The sequence below is a fragment of the Lagopus leucura genome, unplaced genomic scaffold (genome assembly GCF_019238085.1).
Source record: "Lagopus leucura isolate 7727_CA_CO unplaced genomic scaffold, USGS_WTPT01 Super-Scaffold_739, whole genome shotgun sequence".
NCBI lineage: Eukaryota > Metazoa > Chordata > Aves > Galliformes > Phasianidae > Lagopus > Lagopus leucura.
In genome coordinates, this window is record NW_024962255.1 from 10,179,703 (window position 1) to 10,201,673 (window position 21,971).

At 46.4% G+C, this 21,971-nt stretch overlaps 1 protein-coding gene across 3 annotated transcripts in view; it reads left to right on the forward strand.

Moving 5' to 3' along the window:
- Nucleotides 1-7,393: 7,393 nt before the first annotated feature.
- The window catches only part of TET1 (tet methylcytosine dioxygenase 1), a 69,281-nt gene continuing 54,703 nt past the window's right edge, over nucleotides 7,394-21,971 (forward strand). For all 3 annotated transcript variants that reach the window (XM_042862731.1, XM_042862732.1, XM_042862733.1), the window contains exons 1-3: nucleotides 7,394-7,474; nucleotides 14,486-16,516; nucleotides 20,996-21,046. In XM_042862731.1, coding sequence (XP_042718665.1) covers nucleotides 14,609-16,516; nucleotides 20,996-21,046 — 1,959 coding nt within the window. In that variant the 5' untranslated portion in view covers nucleotides 7,394-7,474; nucleotides 14,486-14,608. The remainder of the gene's footprint in view (nucleotides 7,475-14,485; nucleotides 16,517-20,995; nucleotides 21,047-21,971) is intronic.

Genomic DNA, 21,971 nt, shown 5'->3' on the forward strand with positions numbered 1-21,971 from the left:
GGCCGCGCCGCGCCGAGCCACGGCCGGGCCGCCCGGCCGCGCTGCGGCGCCTGCCGATAGCGTCAGAGGCTGCGGGGAGGCTCGCGGGAACTGCGCCTCGGTTCGGTCGGACCGTGAGGCTCGGGCACGTGGCAGGCGTTCCTTCAGCGTGTACGTGACCGCCTCGCCCTGCAGCGCCGAGCTTTCCTAGGACTTCGTACCCTGCGAGAATGGAAACGTTCGGCGTCCGTGCGCAAGTTTCAGAACGCATGAAAAAGGGAAGCGGGTGCTGCAACAGCAGAAGTTATGTTTCACAACCACAATGATAAACGCCAGAATCGTCTCTGCAGATGTCAACATTTTTCTTGGCGATTTTTCTAGCTGCCCGCAACGCCTTTGCTGAACACTTAGGGCTTACCAGGAGCCATTCACTTCAGTTTATTTTCAAAAGCCGATGACAGAAGTTTGTCCTCAGGTGAGGACAGCACACCTACACAGCACTGGTCAGAAAGCCAATGCTGTGACCATTGTACTGCTTGCACTTTTTGCCCCATACTCATCAAGCCAAGTTTCAAGAATTCAACGTGTCAAAATCTCTTTTTTAAAGGTCAGTCTTTCAATAAGAAGAAAACAGTCAACACTTGTACAAGAAACTAATTTCCAAACAAATCTGCTGGAACATTTTTCTTTCTGCTGATGTCAAATTGCATTCAACAGAAATTAGTATTTTTTTCCTTTAACATTCCTTAAAAATTAAGTTGTAGCATTTGGAAAACTTTACTTTGTTTTGTTTGATCATTACTTATTTGGGGAGTGGCTGCTGCAATGTGCATTTTTTTTCCCAGCCATAAAAATTACTTAGCAAGGGTGTGCAAGGACTTCTCTTGCTGGGAAAATCTGAAACGTGTCCTTTGCAGCCACTAACTCAGCCTTCTTATGTTTGTAATACACCAGGGAAACTCATAATTTTTGCAAATTATCTAATCAAGTTATTCTCTAATGTGAAAGCAACTATCCTATGGGTTAAGTAACCATGTTTATAGCCACTGTTGGTATGGTTTTACCCCAGCCAGCTTGTATTCTTTTAGGATTCTGCTCAGGAGAAGGTCTCACTGAAACACAATCATAATGCTTTGACAGCTCCAACAGTAAGCTTCATTTCTGCTACCTACAGTTTTCTCACAGAAGCATTGCAACAGCACCAACATCCAAAAATTTTGTAGTTTTACAAGTGACTAGAAAGGTCTGGTAGCTGCATAGATGGCTGCTACTTACTTTCAGCAGAGGTGTGGTATGTTGGGAGGATACTCTGCTAGACCTTGTGAGTTACAGAAGTGTGCACCACACACTTTTTAGGAAAGAAGAAGCTTATATTGTGAAATTATGCCAAATGTCTCAGAGGTGCACTAACAGGAGTGCATTCAACAGTGAATTTGTGCATAGCCTAGAACTTACTAATATGTAATTCAGTTACTTGTCTATATTAAGTGCTCTGGAATTCTGTTTTCTTGACCATCTACAGCAATATTTCGTTACGTACATTCTCACTGCTATCACTTCATCTTTTTACCTTGAAGCATGTAAGCACTTTAAAGAATTTCTCTAGTGACTTGTTTTTATGTCCCATTCTTAAAAGTTATCAGCATATTTAATGTCTTTCAGGTTACACTTACTGTAAGACTGTCATTCTTCCCAGACAGACTGATGGTAAATACGGGAAGGCATTAACATCAGGATACTCAAGAGCATAGCTGCAAACTGGAAGAAATATTTAAGTGTAAAATCAGCAAATATACAGATGTAGAGTTGACAAGTATACAGAGAAGTTAGGCTGGTCTTTAGAGATCATATAGCTGGAAAGATGATCTGGCTGGCTGTTCACTTGCCTCAACTCACACCCAAAACCACCACCAGTCAAAAGCTTCTCCCACACAAGACTTGGCACACTTTGAAGATTTTTTTTTTTTCCTTTTCTAAAAGCATAGCTTGCAGATTGAAAATAACTGAGCAAGTCTCAATAACTTGCCTCAGTCTTCCCGGTAACCAGTAAATAAGGTAATGCTGCTTCCTGAGGTGGAGTGAGCCAAAAGCAACCACAGCACAGGCTGATCCTTGCCAATAGGGCACAGTCCTGCAGCAGAACACAGAGCTGGATGCTGTGAACCAGCTCCATCAGTAGCCAGAGCAGGTGGATTGAGTAAATCCAAGGTTTGCTCACAAGGGCAGATCAGGAACAGTAGGAGATAAAATTTGAAGGTAAGACTGAAGCTCATCCAGCAGCAAGGATCTAAGAGGAAACAGAGCCAAAAGACAAAGCCAGCATAGTTATAGCATAGCTTAAAAAAAAAAAGAAGAGGAAAAAACGTTGGGCCCTGGGCTTGGGGTGCAAGGTAGGGATCACGGGTGTGGCTGGTCAGGGCCATTAAGACCTGTTGGTGTAATCAGGACCATAATAGTCCCTACCTGTGTCAGTGAGGTCTTTAAGGAGCAGAAATATTTGACTATTCAGTGAAGGAGTTGGCAAATACTGTAGTACCAAGTTTCTCAAGCTGAGCTGTCAGCTCACATGTGGGGAGGAGGTATGCACTTAGCACACTCTGGAACAAATTAATAGGACTTACTGCACAAATGCAGTAGACTTGAAGCAGCCATAAACATCAGGCTGGTGCACAGAGCATTAGCTGCTCTCTTTATAGACACAGTGTTTACTGCCAAACTGCATTTGTTGGCCAGGCACAGCAGTTATTCTGCTCTCATGCACTAGATTTGTGCAAGGGCTTTGTTGTGGTCTGTTACACATCTTTATCTCTAGGTTGGAGAGGTATGGATTTGAGGGCTGGACTATTCAGTAGATAAAGAATTGGTTGGACAGTGTATAATCAACAGATATTCAGAGTGGTTAGGCTGGTATCTACAGAGCATATAGCTGGAAAGTTCATCATGGTGGAAAGGGATAATTTTTGTTTAGCTTGGACAAGAGTAGACTCTGGGAAGGCCTCAATCCAGCCTTCCAGTACTTGAAGGGAGCTTATAAGCAAGAAGCGGAGTGACTGTTTGCACAGATAGTGCTAGGACAAGGGGGGATGGCTTTAAAATAAAGGAGAGTAAATTTTGGTTAAACGTTAGGAAGAAATACTTTACTCAGAGGGTGGTGAGGCAGTAGAGAAGGCTGCCCAGAGGAGTTGTGGATGCCCCATCCGTAGGGAGGGATCAAGGCCAGGTTGGATGGGACCACGTGCAGCCTGATCTAGTGGTTGGCAACCCTGACCGTTGTTAGGGGGTTGGGGTCTGATGGTCTTTAAGGGCTCTTCTAATCAAAGCCATTCTGTAATTATATTCTCATGGACAGTCATGCAGTGAAACAAGGCCCAAGATTTCCCAAGGAAAGTGAAAATAGGGGCAAGCTACTGCCCTAGAGAGGGCATTTCATCTGACTTACAGCCTACTCTCAAGTTGTCATTTTCAAAGGCACATGGAAAGCTTGGGCCATAGCTAGAAAACTTGTTTGCTATGTGTCATCTGTCAGCTGCAGGGCAAGAATATCCAATCAAAAATATTTAGATTAGATTCAATGGATCTGAATATAAGTGAGGCAGAAGAGGAAATCACAGTCTTACAAAATAGTATTAATGCTTAAACTAACTGTATTCAGCATGCTTCCAGATCTTAACTCACTTTCCAGTGCCTATCTCGCAGGTAGATACAATCTACAGAACTGAGGCCAAGAAAGACTAAATGAGGAAGTCATTGTCAAAACCACAATTAGAATTAAAGAGTTTCTGCATTAAACACACGCTATTCAAGACTTCTCTTTCAGATATTGCCAACTGACAGTTCTGCAGGTGATTTATCTGTATTGCAGATACAAAGACTTTAAAAGTGTTTGGCTTGTGCTCAGCTGGGCTTGCAGGCACAGCACCACATCAGCACGGCGTATGGCTTTCAAGGACAAGTCTGGTCTGCAAGCAGGCCAACTGCCTTCTCTCACCGCAAAGCCAGTAAATATGAGAAAGCCTTTGCAAGGTAGATGCTTTAATCTATGCTTTGTGATTGAACAAGGAACTGGTTCTTATGTCTCAGCATAATATTTCCATTGTAATCGTTTGGCCCCAAAAGCCAACATAGACCTGGAAAAATCCAATCTTTCCCCTGCAGAGCAGTGGTATAATTCCTAGGGCTTTCAGTTTGTGAAAGGCTTAACTAAGGTTTGACATCAGGCAAATCTAGCCCCTCCTCATGGGATTGATAGCATATGATCGGAGATCTGATCTGGATGACTCCACAGGAGTGATTTAGGGCCAACATCCCTGATTTCAGTGTCAGAGAACTAACAGGCCTTCATGGCCCTGATCAGCTGTGCTTGGGGTCTCTGCACGTGCTCTGTCCATGGACACAGGACTTCTATTTAAGTTCATACTTGGAAGAGCTATGGAACCAGTTGATCTGGATTTTGATGGCAGTCTTTTTTGGCTACTCTGGGCTCTGTCCAGCATTCACTTAGATTATGTCATGTATTGTTTTCTCCTTGGATCCCTAGATCTGATTACAACCCGTAGGCTGACTTCTTGGTTTGGCCTCAGGTCTGTCCCATCACCTGCAATTTCAGCATCCAGCAGGACCCCTGGATTTACCTGCTATCCTCAGACCTATCCTGTTTCCCTTGTGTGGGCACAGCAGGACCAGGTGCTGGCCAGCATGGTCCTTGCCCTGCTGGTTGTGTGACTGTGCTCGTCTCCCTGCTCCTCAGGGAGCAGCTGCCTTGTGTGGCTCCCTGATGCTCAGTGCAGACTTCTTGTGCTACAGATGGCAGCAATGTGTAGCTACTAAAGGCTTATGCATTTTATTCTTCAATACTTCAATGTCCAGTTGTACCTGTTTTGCAGGTATCATTCTGATATTCCTTTGGATAAAAGCACAGATATGGTAGTCCTGTGTTAGGCTGAGAATCTGCTTGTGACAGTCAGCAGCATATCTCTGGAAGAAAGCTGTAGTAGATACGGAGCTATTATTTAAAGAGACTCTTCTACCTTCCAGTAATACATAGCTAAAATGGCCCTCTTCCATTAAGTAGATTTTGATTCAACACTTTCCCATTACTGTTGTCTTGAAAAAACTTTTCAGTGTCTGTAATGTTGTGTAGCAGTGAGTTCTATGGTTTAACAGTGCACTCTATAAAAAAGTAGATGTCTTCTGATATTTGATACGTTGTCTTGATATCCTGTGCTTCAGAGAAGCAGTGATCACTGTTAATACTTTCTATGCTGCTTTGTTTATATAGCATATTGTTTGACATTTAACCTCGGAGAGTTTCGCTATTCCTTACACTGTTGGTGCCCTTATCACTCCTGTGCCTTTTCAGGTTGTACTTTACCCCTTTTAAGCTATGTAGATGAGAACTGCACAATATATTCAATAGTAATGCTCCCTCTTCTTTTCTCTCCTCCTTTTTCTAATGATTCCTGACACTACTGAGCACACTTAAGAGTATTACAGAGCTATCTGTAATAGAACCAGGATCTCTATTTTGAGTTGAAGTGGCTAATTCAGAGTTTCCATCTTTCCCCCATGCGCTTCACTTTGCATTTGAGCAAAAGAATTTCATCCACCATTCATGTTGCTCAGCCAGTGATTACTGTGCAATCTTTCTACAGACCTTTATATTCAGCTTTTATTGTAGTAGGCTTAGCACTGCCGGATAGGATCGTTCCTTTCTGCTGCTCACCTTCCAGCTTGTTGGCATTGAAGACCACAAGCATCTATGTTTGTATTGGTGAAAGTGAACAACTGATAGTTCTGATTTGTTTCCTTGATTTTAGCAGAGTTTTGAATAGAGCAGTGGCAGTATGCAGTGGTTTGTTTGCTCCTGTTATATTTTATGTTCTAGTCAAGCCTTTGCCATCTTGCTGCTTTTTTTCTGAGTTACTCATTTCTCACCTTTATGTTCAAGCCCACAACTTGCAGTGTATTCCCACCTTCCCAAGAACCATGCTCTGCGCTTATGTGTGGTTTTACCATCAAGATCCAGTTCTCTTCCACTTATGCCATGTGCAGCACTTGGACAGCAATAGTTTTTACTTCTCAAATCATGTATTTGTGGTTCTTGTTCTTTTTAGCAGGGCAGGCCTTCAGCACGACAGAGTCCTCCATATCCAGCAATGCACTCAAGCAATCTCTGGTTGCAGCCAGAGCAGAGAACCCCTGCACTCAGTTTAAGTTAGCAGCCAGAGGAGGCTGACCGGGCAAATATGAAATTCAGGCATATATGAGTTTGCTTTATTATATCTGAAGTATCTGCGAGCTTGGATATGATTCCCAAGTATTCCTTTTTGACTGCAAGGAAAGGAAGGGGAGGAGAGCGGAGGATGAGGTGACAGACCAGTGATGGGTTACCCATCACTGAGCGACTGCCCACAGGAGCCGGCAGTGACAATAAGCTGCTGTCTGTGCTGCTGCCTCCTTTCTTGTGTGCAAATGAAAATAGCTAACGAAATGCGAGCGTTTAGAACATCCTTGTGGGAACGGAGATGGGCAGTGCTGCTGCTCTCATACATAGCCGAAAAGCCTCCCTGCAGACTTGCATCTGAATGGCTTGCTTCGCATTTTAAGTGCTTTATAGCAAGCAGCAAGGGATTTAATAATGACGCTTTAAAAAAACCGTGCTGCTAGGGTGTATTGTTTCATAGATCCATTTCCAACATCTGTTCTCTGAAGGGACATCTGAGGGGACAGCGGATCGGCAGCAGCTTTGCGCCCTGACAAAAGGCTGCCGTGATAACGACCCAGGAGAAGGACGAGTGGTCCAGCCTTGATATTAAAGCATACTGCTCGCCCCTTCCTTCGGAAAGGAGCACCGAAAATCATGGATGGCTTTTAATGGAAGGGGTGGAGGTGGGGAGAGCAGGGCACGGTTTCCCCTCGCAGAAGGCCGTTTTCTCGCTCTTCGGTGCGCTGCCTCACGGCCCTTCGGCCACGAGCGGAGGACGGAGAGAAGCTCCCTCTTCCAGCCGAAACAAGAGCAAAAAGGTGATTTCTGTGTCACCTCCTCAGCTGGAGAGCTCCAGGCGGAACGGACCACCCGCCTCCCTTCCACTGCCTCGGGCCCGCTCCCTCTCAAGCACTCCTGGGGCGGCGGGAGAGCAGGAGCCGCTCCCCCGGCCCCGAGCCCGCCCCGGGGTGCGCGGCGCTGCCGTCTGCCTCCCGCTGCCCGGGGGCGGGCGGGGAATCCCGCTCCTGCCGCGGGGATCCAGGGCGCGTTTTGCCGCCTGCCGAGAGGGCTCGGTGCGGCGAGCGCCCCGCCGAGCCGCCCCCTCCCCGCTCCCTCCCGGAGGGTCCGGCCAGGGGCGACGCCGAGAGCACGTTTCGCGGCCCGGCGCCACCGAGGCTCCGTCTGCCGCGCTGGGCTCACCGCGCCATGGGGACAGGCAGCGAGGCGTGAGCATGACCCGCTCCGAGCCCAGCCCAGCCATGCCCGCGTCGCCCTTTCCTGTTAGCCGTGGTACGTACGTGGGACGACGCGTTGCTTTCTCCTTTTCCCTTTCCCCCCCTCCCCCCCCAGCCCACACACTTTCTATTCTTTGCAATACTCCCTTCTCTCCCGGCCCGGTGTGGAACCGAGGCGGGGAGGGGAGGCCGCTGCCGGCCTGGGGGGAGGACGAGTCCGGTCTGCGCCGGAGCCTTCCTGGAAACGGACAGACGGAGGGCGAGCGGGGCACCTAGCCCGGGGAGCCGGGACCCTCAGCCACTCCCGCAAAACGGCAGGGGAGCGGGGACGCGCTGCGTTCTCCTCCTCCGAGGGTGCCGCATCCCCTCGGCGAGCCCCGGGCTGCGGCGGGAGCGGCCCCAGTTTCGGCCCCTTTGTCTGCCCCCTGCAGCCCCGCTGCGGGCCGTGGGGCCACGAGGAGCCTCGGCGGGCCTGCCCCTGCCCTGCCCTGCCCGGCCTCTGCCCGCTCCCGCAGCGGGCGGCGGTGCCGCGCACAGCCACGCGTGGCCAGGGCGGTGCAGCCTCAGGGTCCGGCCGGAGCCCTTCTTGCAGCAGCGAGGAAACGTGCACTCGCAGAACTGGGTAGCTAGAGCTCCCAGTGACCGAGAAGGCTTACGGGGTAAAGGTGTCTCTTTAAATTTTAGAGGGGGATCTTTTAAAAATAATTTTGAAAAATCATCCGAGTAATGGCTCTTCCTTGCAGTGCTCCGTGCTCTTTTTAAGGCACTTTCGTGGAGAGGCAGAGGGCTGTACCACGCAGTAATCACCTTGTTTTCATTAATGTCAGTCAACGCAAATTAAGCGTGGAGATGGAATCCAGAAAGCGTGGCGTTGGCTATGGGGCTGGGCGGCAGCCCGGTGCCCGGCTGGGAGAAAGCGAGGCTCTGCCCCCGAGCGGTGCTTCCTCCGGCAGTGCAAGGGTGGGAGCCAGGCGGCTGCCGGCTGGAGGGGGCCCGGGGACAGCGGGCAGGGCCGGGCTGCACTCAGCAGGTAATCGGGGAGGAATTCGTGGCGAGCACCGAGGAGCTCGCTGATATCAGGGACTTCTGTAGAAACTTCTCTGGGTAGTAATTCCCAATCGCCACTGATGGTATTTTGTCGTGGCTGTCGTGCAACCCGTGGTTGCTGAAGCTGGTCTAAGCATCTCCCTCCTGCTTTCAATTACTTACATTTCAGAACACCTTTCAGGCTGAAAATTTCCAAGCTTAATCTTTGCCTGAAGGTTCTCTCCTCCACCTCCCCCTTCTTTTAATTGAGTTTGAGATAAGGTGATCCAGTTAGGGTTGTTTTTAAAGGTAAAGTCTTCAAGGAAGGGAGTCAAACATTGTCAGAAAGAAAGGCACTGTTTAAAGCACCAGAAAAGTATATTTAAGGGGGGAATGTGATTAGCTTAGGGGTTTTTACTTGCTATTTTTATTTAGTAAGTACCTGGAGCTGCATGGTGGCAGGGGTTTGATTTGATGAGTCTCGAAAACTTAATTAAATCTTTTTACTTATTTGCATTTCTCCCCATTAAGGTCAGTGTTGGGCTGCGCAGAACAGGTTAAAGTGGAGGCACGCTCCTGCCTGGCTCCAAGGAGTGATGCTCACACATGTGGCGTGAGCCTTCACAATGGATTTCTGCTGCCAATAGTTTGCTTGAGGTTTAATCTGGTTTTGTGGTTTCAGCATGCATGATTCCTTGCAACTGGTTTTTTTTTGGTGGTGTTTTCCCCCTGATTCACTCACTGAGCAGGTTTCAAAAGTTTATACTGAAGTCATTACGCTGCAATATTCTAGATACCCTCACTTCCTGCTGAATTCAGTGAGCCAGAGTGCATGCTTCACTGCAGCCCTCTGCTCCCCCTGCAGTGGGGGAAGTAGGACTTGGGGGCAGTCCTGCTTAAGTCATGTGGCACCTACTGCCCCTAGAGCAGAGGTGGGATTCTGAAGCCAGGAGAGACAAAAAGTAGAATGAAGCAAAGGTCTTGGTGCACAACCTACTGAACATGTGCAGGAAAAGGGTTTTGCTTTCAAGATGCGTCCTGCAGTGCCTGCCCCAGGTTTGCTGTTAAACTGCTGGAAAGTGTTGTTTTAAGTCGAAGTTTTACGTATGTGGATAAAATATGTCCATTTTGCTCAAGAGTGGTAACGATCCTGGAAAGCAAGGTGGCAAGTGTATGCACAGTAAAACAGAAAGCAGCTCCTGAAGGGTGTATGAGGCTGCAGCTCTGTTTGAAGCAGTGTTTCTGCAGGAGAGCTCCGAGAGGCTGCGTGGCGGTGAGCAGCAGGCAGTGGGCTGTGCTGCCAAGGGAGAGCCTCTGCGAGAGCGTGCATGAAACAGTTCCTGGTCCTGAGTTTCGTTTTTATTTCTTAACCAAAACCAAATGGATACTCAAGGATTAAAGAAGGGGGAGGGTAAATTAAAGCTAATTCCCTCCTCTTAACCCATTTCCCTTCTTTTCATATACAAAGTGTTGTATAAAACAGTCAGTAGATACAGAGAATGGAGCAAGATTGAAAAGCGGGCTGACTTTAGTACAGCTGGGAAGGACATCTAGATGATAGGATACAGTTCCAAGAGGGCTGAAAAAAGATTTCGTGCATTGCATAGGGTCAGCTTTTCTAGTTTCTGTCTTCCAGTGTCTGTTGTGTCTTCCTTTTAGAACACTTGCTGCTGGTAATGAGATGCTTCTCCATTCAAAAATGTAGATAAGACGTTGTATGACAACTTCTAAGTGAAATGGTGACCCCTATTGCTTGGGACCTGTGTATTGTTATTTAAAAAGGCTTTCATGAAAGTTCCTAGGTCTTGTTCCCCCACCGGCCTAATCTCAAGTAATTTTTAAAAAGACATTTAAACACTGAAACAAAGTGCATTAAATTGGTTCATTCTGGCTGTAGTGAAACCAGGCTCAGCTAGTCCAAGCTGTGTGATTTTTCCCATACAGTTGTGTTTTTTTCAAGGGTCACTTACTTTCTTTTCTGATGTCAGATAAAGCCTGCCACCATTTTATGAAAACTCATTTTTAAGTTTTGCACCTAGTTATGAAACAGGATCTTAATGAATGAAAAGGAAAATTCCTTTCTTTTTATTATTCTGTGCAAAGAAAATGGAAGTAAGAGAAGCATTTTAAAAAATATATTTTTATTGTTTTTCCTGGAGGCATTCCATAGGGTTAAATCCCCCCCACTGCCTTGCAGGCAATATTCTCATTATAACTGTCTATAATTTTGACCTAGTTGGGACTAAAAGATTTAGCTCTTGATTAGCTTTTTAGCAGTATTTGCTGAGGATTATAGCAGTCAGTGGGATTGCTCCAGCTTTATTACTGAAAGCAAAACTTAAGATACTGGCCTTACAGCCAGCTTTTGGTTTTGCACATGAGTTAAAAGAGAAATCGGCTCAAGTCACAATCAGCTTCAGGATGCACTATTACTGTCTGGGGCAGTTCTCTGCTAACCCTCCTGTACTTATTACCCACATTACTTTATAGGGACTGTCCTGACTGACTCTGCTCTCAGGAAGGGACTGAGGGGGGAGGGGTCCCATCTGACTTGGAATTCAGAAGAGACCACTGAAGTCAGTTTTCCTCTCCAGGATGATGAGAACTTACAAGTTATTGTGTTAAGCCATTAGATTTGTATTTGATAATCCTGCAATTGACATGGGTGTTTTGGTAATAGGATTTCTTGGTTTGAAATGTGACTGTCCCGAAGAAGTTACATGAGGCAATTTGCAACTCCTGCAGGCATCAACACGACAGCACTGCCTGCCATTTACATGGAAAAGGGAGGGTAAAACATTCTGTAGTGCTACAGAAAACAAATCTTGGATACTGAGCTTGTAGCTACCTAATTCTGGGATGCTGGATGTGGCAAAGTAAACATAACAGCAACAACATAAAAGTAGTTTTACTAGAAACTTTGTTTTTTCTTTCTTTTCTTTTTTTTTTTTTAATCCTGCAATTGTGGTTATTGTGGCAGAGCAGAACTGATCAGGAGTATGGGGGTTTCTTCAAGGGGAAGCAAAGCCCTGATGCTGACAGGCATTTCTCCCAAGAGGCTACTATCACCATGTAGGTCAGGTGCTCTGTTCCAGATGGGTAAAACTGGAGTCCAGAATTAAAAGAAAAGAAAAAAAGGTATACATCCTTGAGAGAGCTACTGCGCAGATCTCTTCTAAAGAAAAATTCTTTCCAGTGACAAAATTGAAACAAAATGCATAAAGTTGCTACTGTTTTCCATATGTCCCTGTATTGTCTCTGACAAATGCCACCAGCCTTTTCCATCACAGTACTACCTCAGTATTATGTATTCCTTCCAGACAGGTGTGGAGGTTTTGTTTGTTTGCTTCTTTGTTTTGTTGCTGTTTTGTTTTTGTTACAAACAAAGCAGGATGATCTTGCTTCTTCAGTCTTGAAGCACCTGTGTTGAAATCTCTAAATGCAGGTAAAGACATATCACATAATCATGATTTTAAAGAAAAACTAAGTTTTGTAAGATTGTTATAAATGAAGCTTCTGATTGGTAATATTGCAAATAATGCTTCCCAAACTTCTACAACAGCAGTGGCAAATGTTCATGTAGAAAAGTAGCATGAACAAAGCTTTAAACACATTCAATATCTTCAAAAATCCAGTTGCAGTTTCCATTCTTGATCTCCTGTTTTCTCTCCCCCTTCTACTTCTGTTTCAGAGCTGATAAAGAGAAAAGGCTTTATTTCCTTTCTTCTGCTCCCCTCATGATTCACACATTTCCATGCTACCTGGCCCTTATTTGCTTGCGCTCTTCCTTGCTCTCCTGGTTATGGTGTCTGAAAGTGGCTCACATTTCCTCTCCTTCCACTGTTATGTAGCACTGTACACTAATGGCTACCAATGGGCTATCTGCTGCTTGTTTGCAGCTGGCTTTGCAGCCCTCCAGGCTGTTCTTTGGAGCCTGTTTTCATCAAAACCACAAGAAAGTGGGCAGCCCTTTGCAGACTGCCAGCAGCTGTTTCATGGACCTGTTAACATGCTGCTGATGCCTCTTTGATGCTCAGTTTGTGGAGTGACTGGTAATGGCCATATCCCTCTTCCTCCATACTGCTCCAGAAAAGGGTAAGGGAAGGAAAGCACTCAAATTACTCTAACTTCAGGTTTGTATTTGGTGTATTTCAGTGTCCCAGCCAACTTTTGTGGAGCACTTCTGTGAGAACTGTTTAGGTCTTTTAGGAATGGCTTTTGAAACATTACCTGCAACTACGGATGGCTATACGTGTGTATTTAGTCACTCTGGGTCACGTCTCCTCCTGCAATGCCATTAGCTTGTTTGATGTGAGTGGTTAGCTTTGTTTTCTGACGTGACCTTAGAAGTGCCTTGAGCCTTTTGCTGTACTGCAATGCTGACTCCAAAATGATGTTTGAATGCATGGAAAAAGTGCTGCCTCAGTAATGTTAGTTTGGTATGCTCCTGTAAGATGCAGAGGAGATACAGAATGATCACAGCATGTTTACATAGACACATGACATACGGGATTTACATTTTGTAGCACAGAAGATCTTTCAGCTTACTGCAGAACAGATGAGCTGGGCTTCAAAGAGCTTTAAATAAGCTGCTCAGAAGAGAGTGGGGAGTTACTGTTAGGTTTTTCAAGTATTGTGACTGTGCAGTCTGTTGATGGCTGTTAGAGACGAGTTTGCTGCCAGCATGCTGGCTAGGAGCAGTGGGAGCTGGTAGTCCTGTGCAGCAGCCATGTACGGTGGATCTACTGCACCCTTTGTGCTTAGATGGGTTCTTGTAGTCTGGGGATGTGTTCTTGCAGAGCCTGCCCTTTGCAAGCCCCATGCCGTTGTTTGCCCAACGCAAGCTGAACCTGGGCACCATGGTAGTGTTATGAGTTTCTGAGGTTCTAGGTAGGCTGGGTTGCATCAGCAGGGCTCTGCCTTCCTTCAGTGGAGCTCAGACTGGGCTGTGGGTAAGCCCAGCCATGGTAACATGTCTCTGCTGGCTTCAGCACGGGATGGAGGTCATGTGGAAGACAGTGCTCAGTTTCTCTTGCCTTTTGAAATGGTGGGGTTTGGGCCTGGCAGCACTCTTCTTCCTTTTTCTTCCTTTAGGAGCTCTTTTTTACTTCCTTTAGAGATAAACTATGTATTTAACAGAATTTATTTATACTTCAACAAACAAAGAAAGAAAAGCAACCCATCTTTCAGAAAATTGCTCTGGAGCCAGAAGAGTCTGTTGTCTCCTCTGAGATGCATGGGTTGTGCTTGGGAGTTTGGACGCTTTTTCATCACAGTCATATTTGAAGACAAAAGCTTAGGATAAATATTATGGTGTTTTGTTGATGGCAAATATGGTAGTGGTCATGATCATGAAGCAGAGGGGATTTCTTGCATAATACATTTGACATTGCTGGAAGGGACCACGGCTTGCAGTCTAGTACAGCATGCTTGTACATGATCCCAGGAAATAACATTTGGAAAGGCGATTCTTCCATGATCCAGTTACCCCCGTGAGTACAAATTAAAAGTCTTTAGAGAGGTATAGTTATTTCTCCAATTTTAACCTGGATATGTACTATGATGGGCAGCCAATGGATGAGATGTCCTTGTGCTGGTGTATGGGTGCCTGTAGCACCAGCTGAACTCAGCTTTGTTGTTTTTTGTTTCCCAAATGACCATACAGTAATAGCTTTATGCTCCACAGCATATCTGAAGATGTAAATTTTAGCTGTCCTTACCCAAGGAGAGCGGTGGTTAACAAACCACCAATAAGACTGAGAATGTTCAAACATCTTAAAATTGATGTAAAATGGTAAATATGAATCGCTGCATCATCAGCTGAACTTTGTTCACTTCTTTATTAGTTTTCTAGGCATTTAGGCAAGCTTTCCATTTTGCAGTCCACTAATACTTTCAAAGCTTTCGTGCTGATTTTGCTTAATGTCTGATACTGGTATTTCAAGTTCTAGCTATGTATTTTTGATCAGTCAGCTTAATATACATGCTTTCTCCATTAATTAGATTTACATTAATGTTATTTTATCTTTTTCTGTTTCAGAGTTGACTCTGTATTGCTACAGAGACCCGCAATGGGAGCGTGCAGTTTTCTGTTGAAAAATTCTCTCAAGAGCTCATGATTTTTTTCCATCTCTCCTCTTAACATTTCTACTACTCCGCAGACATGGCTCACCACGCAAGGCCTTCCAGATTAGCCAAAAAGGAAGAGATAGGCAAAAAGAAAACTAACCAGGGTAAAAAGAAATCTAGCCAAGTGAGAAAGAAAACCACAAAGACTTCCACAAAAGCTGTTAGTTCTGGAAAAGGCAAAAAGCCGGCACAAGAAAAAGATGTTAAGAAAAAGCAGCAAGAAAAGAAACCAATCATGAGCTCTTCAGGTAGATTTCTCAGGAGCAGTGTCACCAGAACCTTGTCTGGAACACCTTGGGTGAGTTTGGAGAAAGCTGACAATATCCTCTTTCATAGCCAGGAAGCTTTCAACATCAATGGTTTTACAATGTCTCTTCGTAACCGATCATTCTCCCGTAGATTTTCTCAAGCTCCAACAATTGCAAAACCCAGAAAAGCTGCAGCACAAAAAAAGCTAGAAACAAAGGAAAAACATGAACAAGCTCTGGCAGTAGTAGAAGACAAAAATGTTGAAGCATCTGAAAATGTGTTGGAACAGAATTTAGCACAAGATGAATTAGCTTCTCTGCCTGTAGAGGATATTCCGTGCAGTGTAGATGAAGAGCCTGCTGCCATGTGTGCTGGTCAAGAAGAGGAGGGAGAAATACCTGAAATGAAGAACTCTGTTCCAAGCACCCAAGTGACTGATGATAATACAGCAGAGTCAGAGGTGGAGTATGAGCACGAAGACCTGCCCTGTGAGCAGACGCTCATTGATCTCAATGCAAGTAGTGCAGCTGAAGCATCTGCTGAAGATGCTGCATTGGTGCTTCTGTCTTCTGATTCCATAACCACCTCTGAATCAAACTCAAAGGTGTGTATAGAGACTCCCTTCGACCTGGTGCCTAACAATAAAGAACCTGACTCTGATTCTATTGATACCTCAGACCCCAGTTCAGCTGTGCTGTTAGAAGAGTTGGTCCCACTTGCTGAATCCCACACTGAAGCAGAGTCAGACCTGGTGCTAGCCAGTGAAGAATGCTACTCAAATTCTGCACCCACAGTTACCTCTGAGTTAAATTCACAAGAATGTTTAGAAGATTTGAGCTCATTTTCAGAGTCCTGCATAAAAGCAGATGGGAATTTGAAGTCTGAGAATGAAGATCTTGGTTCACATGAAGCTGCCACTGGAGCAAATTCACTTTTACATTTTGAAAGTGTAAGTTCACTTGTGGAATCTGACATGAAACTCGTGGATTTTATGCCCATTCACAGAGAGATTGACTCATGTTCAGATCTGAGCTGTACAGTAGGGAATACAGAATCAGACTCAAAAAACATATTTACAGTAAGCGAACCAGTTTCCGATACCTCTTTAACCAATATTGAAGTGGAGGATATTGAACAGTTTGTTACATGTATTGATGCAGAGACATTAATTTTGAATTCAGGTTATGTCCCCGCTTTATCATCAGATATAGAAAAACGAGCAGTCGATGAACTCTCCAGTGAGAGTTCCAGAAAATTCTCTGAAGGTTTTGTTTCAGAGTTGCCTTCAAGCACAGAAATCTCTGTTCTTGCCTTAGAAAAAGCCATAAATGCAGATTTGCCAGTTGATTCGAGACTGCAGCAGAATGATTATTCATCACAGCTGGAAAGTGTTGGGATAAGCTTGAATTTGGTTCAGGACAACGTGAGCAACAGCACTCAAACAGTTGAGGCCTCAGGGCCATCCTCTCTTACAAATCCGGCTGGCAGTCACCCTCTTGCATATTCATCTCTGCTCCCTGTGTTAGAGAAAAAGAAACGAAGGCGTTGTGGAGTCTGTGAGCCCTGTCTGCGGAAAACAAATTGTGAAGAATGCAGCTGTTGCAGGAAGCGCAAAACCAGTCACCGGATATGTAAAAAGAGAAAATGTGAAGAACTGAAAAAGCCGCCGCCACCAATCACACTACCTCTTGAGGTAAGCCAGAAAAGTCTCAAATTAAGTCACGATTTGGAGGATTGAGGTATATCTGAAAACACTGCAGAGGGGGGTTGTTGTACAGATTTAGAGAACTTAGGGTTTCTTTTGGAGCTAGCAAGTTACATTGACTTGCTATGCAGAGATGCGTACAAGTGAACTAGAGTTACTAGTTACTAGAGGAGAAAAAAAAAAAAGAGAGGCAAGATTGGCTTTAACTTTGTGTTCCAAATACCGGTGTACTGGCTACAGCAATTGAGGGCATGAAAAGGTGAGAAGGATTTAAGTACAAAATGTGAGGAGTGGGGAAATGAGGGGATAGTCTTAGGATACCCTAAGTTCTTAGGGAAAGGGCTTGTGTTTCAAAATAGCTAAGAAAAAGAAGGTAAAAGGTAGAAGAAGGAAGGCTGTGTGCTCTTTAAAGTGATTTGCTTGCGATTACACATTTGGTAGAAACAAATCAATAAACTTCAGGATAGGATTAGAGCTGCCTTTTTCCCCTTTCACATCTCTCTGCCTTTCTAACTGTCTGTTCTTCTGTTTCTTTCATTTCATTTTTCCCGCCTCTCTTACTTTGTATATCTTACCACATATTCCCCACGTATTCTCCTTCTGTTCCTTACTCATTTTTCTGATCCATAAGTGTTTTATAACCCAGGTCATTACTTTTGGACCAAAGATGAGGGGAAAAGACATTCTGTATGCCCTTGTGATAACAGCCCTGGCCTTCTGAGAGATTTCAGTTCAAGATCAGGCTTTAAATCAGGTAAGTAGGGAATTGAACACAGATTTCCCATATCCCAGCTGAATTCCCTGACCTCTGAGCTGCAGTGTTAGCCTCTGCCTGCTCCTGGAAGTTCATATGGTTGAACAGAGACTGAGCCGTGGAGAGGGAGATGCTGTCGCAGTTGTTAAGTTGCTGGGACATTTGCCTTGGGATGTGGGAAACTCGGGTTCAAGTCTCTGCACCAGCATGTGCTCTGTGCTCTCTGAGCAGTTCACACTGCAGGGAATGCACCTGCAAAATATTTCTGAACAGCAGCTTCATTAAAACAGTGTGTTCTTAAAACAGATAGAAATCCCAGTTTGCTGCGGAGCTCTCAGGAGACCTCCTGTTTCCAGCCCTCTGTCCGGTACTTGCTAAGGTTTGCAGATGTGCCTGTTCTGTTTTCACAGTAGGCAGGCAAAGAGAAGAGTCCCATAGCAGTGAAGAGTTATGATATGTGTACAGGCTTTGGGCAGGAAGTGTATTTTAAATTAAAATGCTTAGAGAAGAAGGTTTAACAGGTGGGCTTACAGTTCATTAAAAATCCTTTACGTCTCGACTGCTCATAGAGAGTGAAGTGAGTGAAGGGACAACTAACACGTGACTTGAAGATGTAATTGAGCAATAAAGGTGATAGAGACTGATGCTGACTTCTTGCAGAAAGAGAGTAGCAACATTAAAACCTTGTTGGCTAAACACTGGCTAAACAAGGTTTAGCCAATGGAGCTAAAGAAGCTTGTGGAAGAGAATTGATGGAACTGATGTAGGAAGTGATTGAAAAGCCATGATTTAGAAAAGGTTTTGGCAGGGTCAATGAAAGAAGCACTCCAGCTTTTCTGTCAACCTTTGTTTTCCAGGCTAAATGTTCTTCTTTTATTGTTGCTCAGTCTGACCTTCTCCTTGCAGATATGCTTTGCCCCTTCACCTCTTTCCTCTTCAGGCACTCCTTTTTCTTTCTTTACGAGGAATTTCTTGTTTATATTCCTTTGGCAGTTTATTTCTTGTGTGCTTTTGTTTTATTAAATTGGTCACATTTTGTTCAATGCATTTAGAGCTGCACCAGAGGCCTCTTTCATTACTTGTTAAATTTTGTATGAACTTTGAATACTGCATAGAGGAAATGAAGTATTCCTGACATTTAACAACATGTCAGGTATTTTCTCATAAAACTGTATTTGAATGAAACCTGGTGCCTGTTCAGATGTTCCTAGGAGCAAGTCTGGTCTCTCATATTCTATAGAAGCACCGCTCAGAGGAAAATGAAAGAGGAAACTATTTCTGCAGCGTGTGTGTTGCGAGAGTGCTTTGAAAATGTTGAGATATAGGGGGTGATGTGGGGGGATGGGAAGCACTGCGCAGGCAGCTATCCTTCAGATAAGACTTTAGCACTCTGAAAGGGAATCCCGTTGTGTTTTCTCAGACCAAGATGAGGTTGGGACTACAGCAGTTGAGATTTCCGTGCCAGCAATGTGTCACAAATAGAGGGCAGCTGGGGAAAAAGTCTGTAGGTCTCTGTCCATGGTATAGAAAGGGAACAAAGCAATTAAAGAGAAAATAGGTTGGCTTCAGTGCATTCCTCGTTTGGAGGAGCTGTGCGTCTCTGTCTCGTGTTGGTGGAATGTAAGCATTTTTTAGAGGTGATTCACTGGGAGGAGGGTGTAAGGGGATAGACGTTCTCCGCGTGAGCATAGTTTAAACATTGATGTTTTGCCTTAAAGGGAATTATTTCTTTTGACTTTAACTAAACAATGCAGAAGTCGGCAAAGTGGATGAGAGCTGTGTGTTGAATGGCTCTAGGACAGCTGGTGCAGGGGTTCAAAAGTCCCTGCGTGCCGCTTTAAAAAGAAAAAGAAGCTTTTTAAAGAATAACAGCCACATAAACCTTAAGTGATATGTTACCGTGCTACCTTGTTGAATGGAATGGATTTTTCCGGGATTCAATGTGGGGAAGGTCCAGAATGGCAGTGCTGCTTCTCCAGCAGCACTACTGCAGGGAGCCTTGCTTAGGCATGGGTGGAGAAAATGACCTGCAGTATATAGGTAAAATGGTTGGGCGTCACTGCTTTCTGGGGGAGCAGCCAGGTAAGTGAGAGGTGACAGTAGGCATTGAAAAGGAGAGGAAAAAGGTTTTATGCTGCATTATCGACCCACTTTGGGTGAATAATGCAGGAACACTCCGCAGTGAAAAGAGCATTTTGACAAGTTCCACCTACACAGGAGTGTGGAAATTCTACATTTTCTCTTGTCTCCAAGACTGCCGTGTTCTGCAATAACATGGTACTTGCTGGAGGCTGTTTTGCAGCTATTTTCTACCAAAAAGCGCATTTTATCTCAAGAGGTGGTCTGGTTTGCTGCTATTGCACCATCGTGCACACCTTGGCAGTGTGGATAGGTTGCAGGTCAGGGCTCGGTAGGTTGCAAAAGCACCATAGGAGGGTGGTGCGGAATTTGTATTGCTTTCTCCTGGGGAAGAAGCATTAGCAGGGGCCGGCATTGCTGAGGTGCCTGCATTTTGGGGCTGCACCTGGGCGGGAGCCCTGTCCCACTGCCAGCCTCTCCTGGGGAGTTTGTCTGCACGTGGGTGACAGCGATGGCCCCGGGAGGCTCCGTGGGACCTGGCCTCACACTGGTGCTCTGAGACATCTCATACAGCGGCAATAATCTGAGAAATGGGGAAATATGGAACAACGATACGGCCTGTTTCCTTCTGAGTTTTAACGTGCCGCCCAAAGCCCAGGCGTATTTAAGGAGCGTGCTGCAATTAGGGGAGGCTGGGAGCTTTCCAGCAGCCGCTCTTCTGTTTTGAATGGGAAATGCTGATTTAATGGAGAGCCCCGCAGCTGCTCTCTGTCTGGGCTGAGCCGTTTGGGGAAAGCTTCTCGGGGCCGACGTGAGATTCCGCTTGAACCCCACCGAGGGCAGAGGGCCGTGCTGGCTGGGGCGCGGTGCACCTGAGCTGCAGGACCGGGCGCTCCCCTTCTGCGTAGATGCAGTTAAAGCCCCTCAGCGGCGCGGCATGGGCTCCCCACCCCGCCCCTCCCTCACGGTCGGCCGCGTGCACGCGCCGCGCGGGGGCCGTGTCCTCGCCTGACCCTGCGTGCCGCAGCCCTCGCGGGGGCCGCGCCCGGGCCCTCGCGACCCGCCGTGCGCGCGCCGAGGCGGGGGCGCGCGGGGGCGGCGCCGGCTCCGTGTCCGCGCCGCGTCTTGCCGGCGGCCGCCCGTACAGCAGCCCCTTTGTCCGGACGGGGCCGGCGCGAGCGCGAGGGAGGCCGCGGGGGGGCGCTGCGGTGCCGCGGCGTCCCATTGGCTGGGCCGGACATAGGCTTCGGGCGCGCGCGGCGCGCGGCCTCTTGAGGGGGCGGGGGGGGGCGAGCGCCGCCGATCCCGCGGCTCGTGCCCGCGCCGCCGCGAGGGGAGGGGAGAGCTCCGCTGCGGCAGGAAGCAAGATGGCCGCCTGGTGGGCGCCGCCGTGAGGAATGCGGGGCACCAGCGAGGTCGGCTCCGGGGGGGCGGCGGGGCCTCTCCCCTCTGCCGTCTCCGGCGTCGCCGCGTGTCGGGGTGGCGGCGGAGGGGCCGCGTAGAGCCGACGCCGGCCCGCCGAGGTGCCGCATGTGAAGCACTCGGGTATTTGAGAAATATTGCAGTTCGATAATAAAACTGGAGGCGTCTGCTTTTGTGACCACCGCTTATTCTGCAATTTGATGTTTTTTTAGGTTCTAACTGAAAACAAAAGACCTCAGAGGAGGAAGCAAAGAGTTTTTAAGGTAACCGATGATTGCTTTAATATTTCTCCCTCACGTTAAGCGGCGTTTGTCGTCACGTACAGCAGGAGATCGAGGGTTACGCGCTGGGACGCGGCGCTTCCAGCCCTTCAGCGGCTTAGCTAATTTTAACGGCACAGAACATTTTCTTTTTTTTGCCTTTCCCTGTCCCCCCTCCCCCCATCCCCCATCCCAGCATGTTGCACACACACCGGAGCCTCTATGCGCGGGGCGCTGCGGCCGGGACGTTGGCTTCCCATTGTGCTGTGAGCCGATTCGCCCTCCGTGTTCCTTCCCCACTTGCAGAAGTACCGGCTGAATGCTGGGGGTGTTCAGCGTTCGGATCGGAGGGCGAGGAGTCTTTGCTATCACGTAAACTGAATTAATGGCATAGGAAGCTTCATGCTTCAGTTACGGTGGTTTTGATTTCCTTTTTTCTTTAAACTTTAGAATGCCTCAAGTGAAACTGAAAATTCTATAAACTTACTGGGGCCTTCGGTTCACGTGGTAAGGTTTCGGCAGGGCTCTTAAGATGGCTATCTTGCATAGTAACAAAAGATTGGTGCTTCAACTCAACTGTTTCAGCTTGTTGTAACAAAATATGAGTGTACTACACTTGTGCCTAACAGGTAGCAGATTCCTACTGCATTTCTCAGTTTGCTTTTATTCTGTGTAGAAATAAGTTCCGATTTCTGTTCTTTCAAACTAAAATACGAAGGGGTGGATGCTGAAACTGTGAAAAGAAGCTAAAGAAAATGAGAAGTATGTGATGTTTTTGAACTTACTTGACAATTTTTTTCTTGACACAGAGTGCAGCTGAACGGGATCTAAGTTAGTTTAGCATTGTTTCAGTACAGAAACATTTCAGAAATTGTTGGTCGTGGTGAATGTGATAAATGCTGAATGCAGTGTGATTTTATTTGAAATC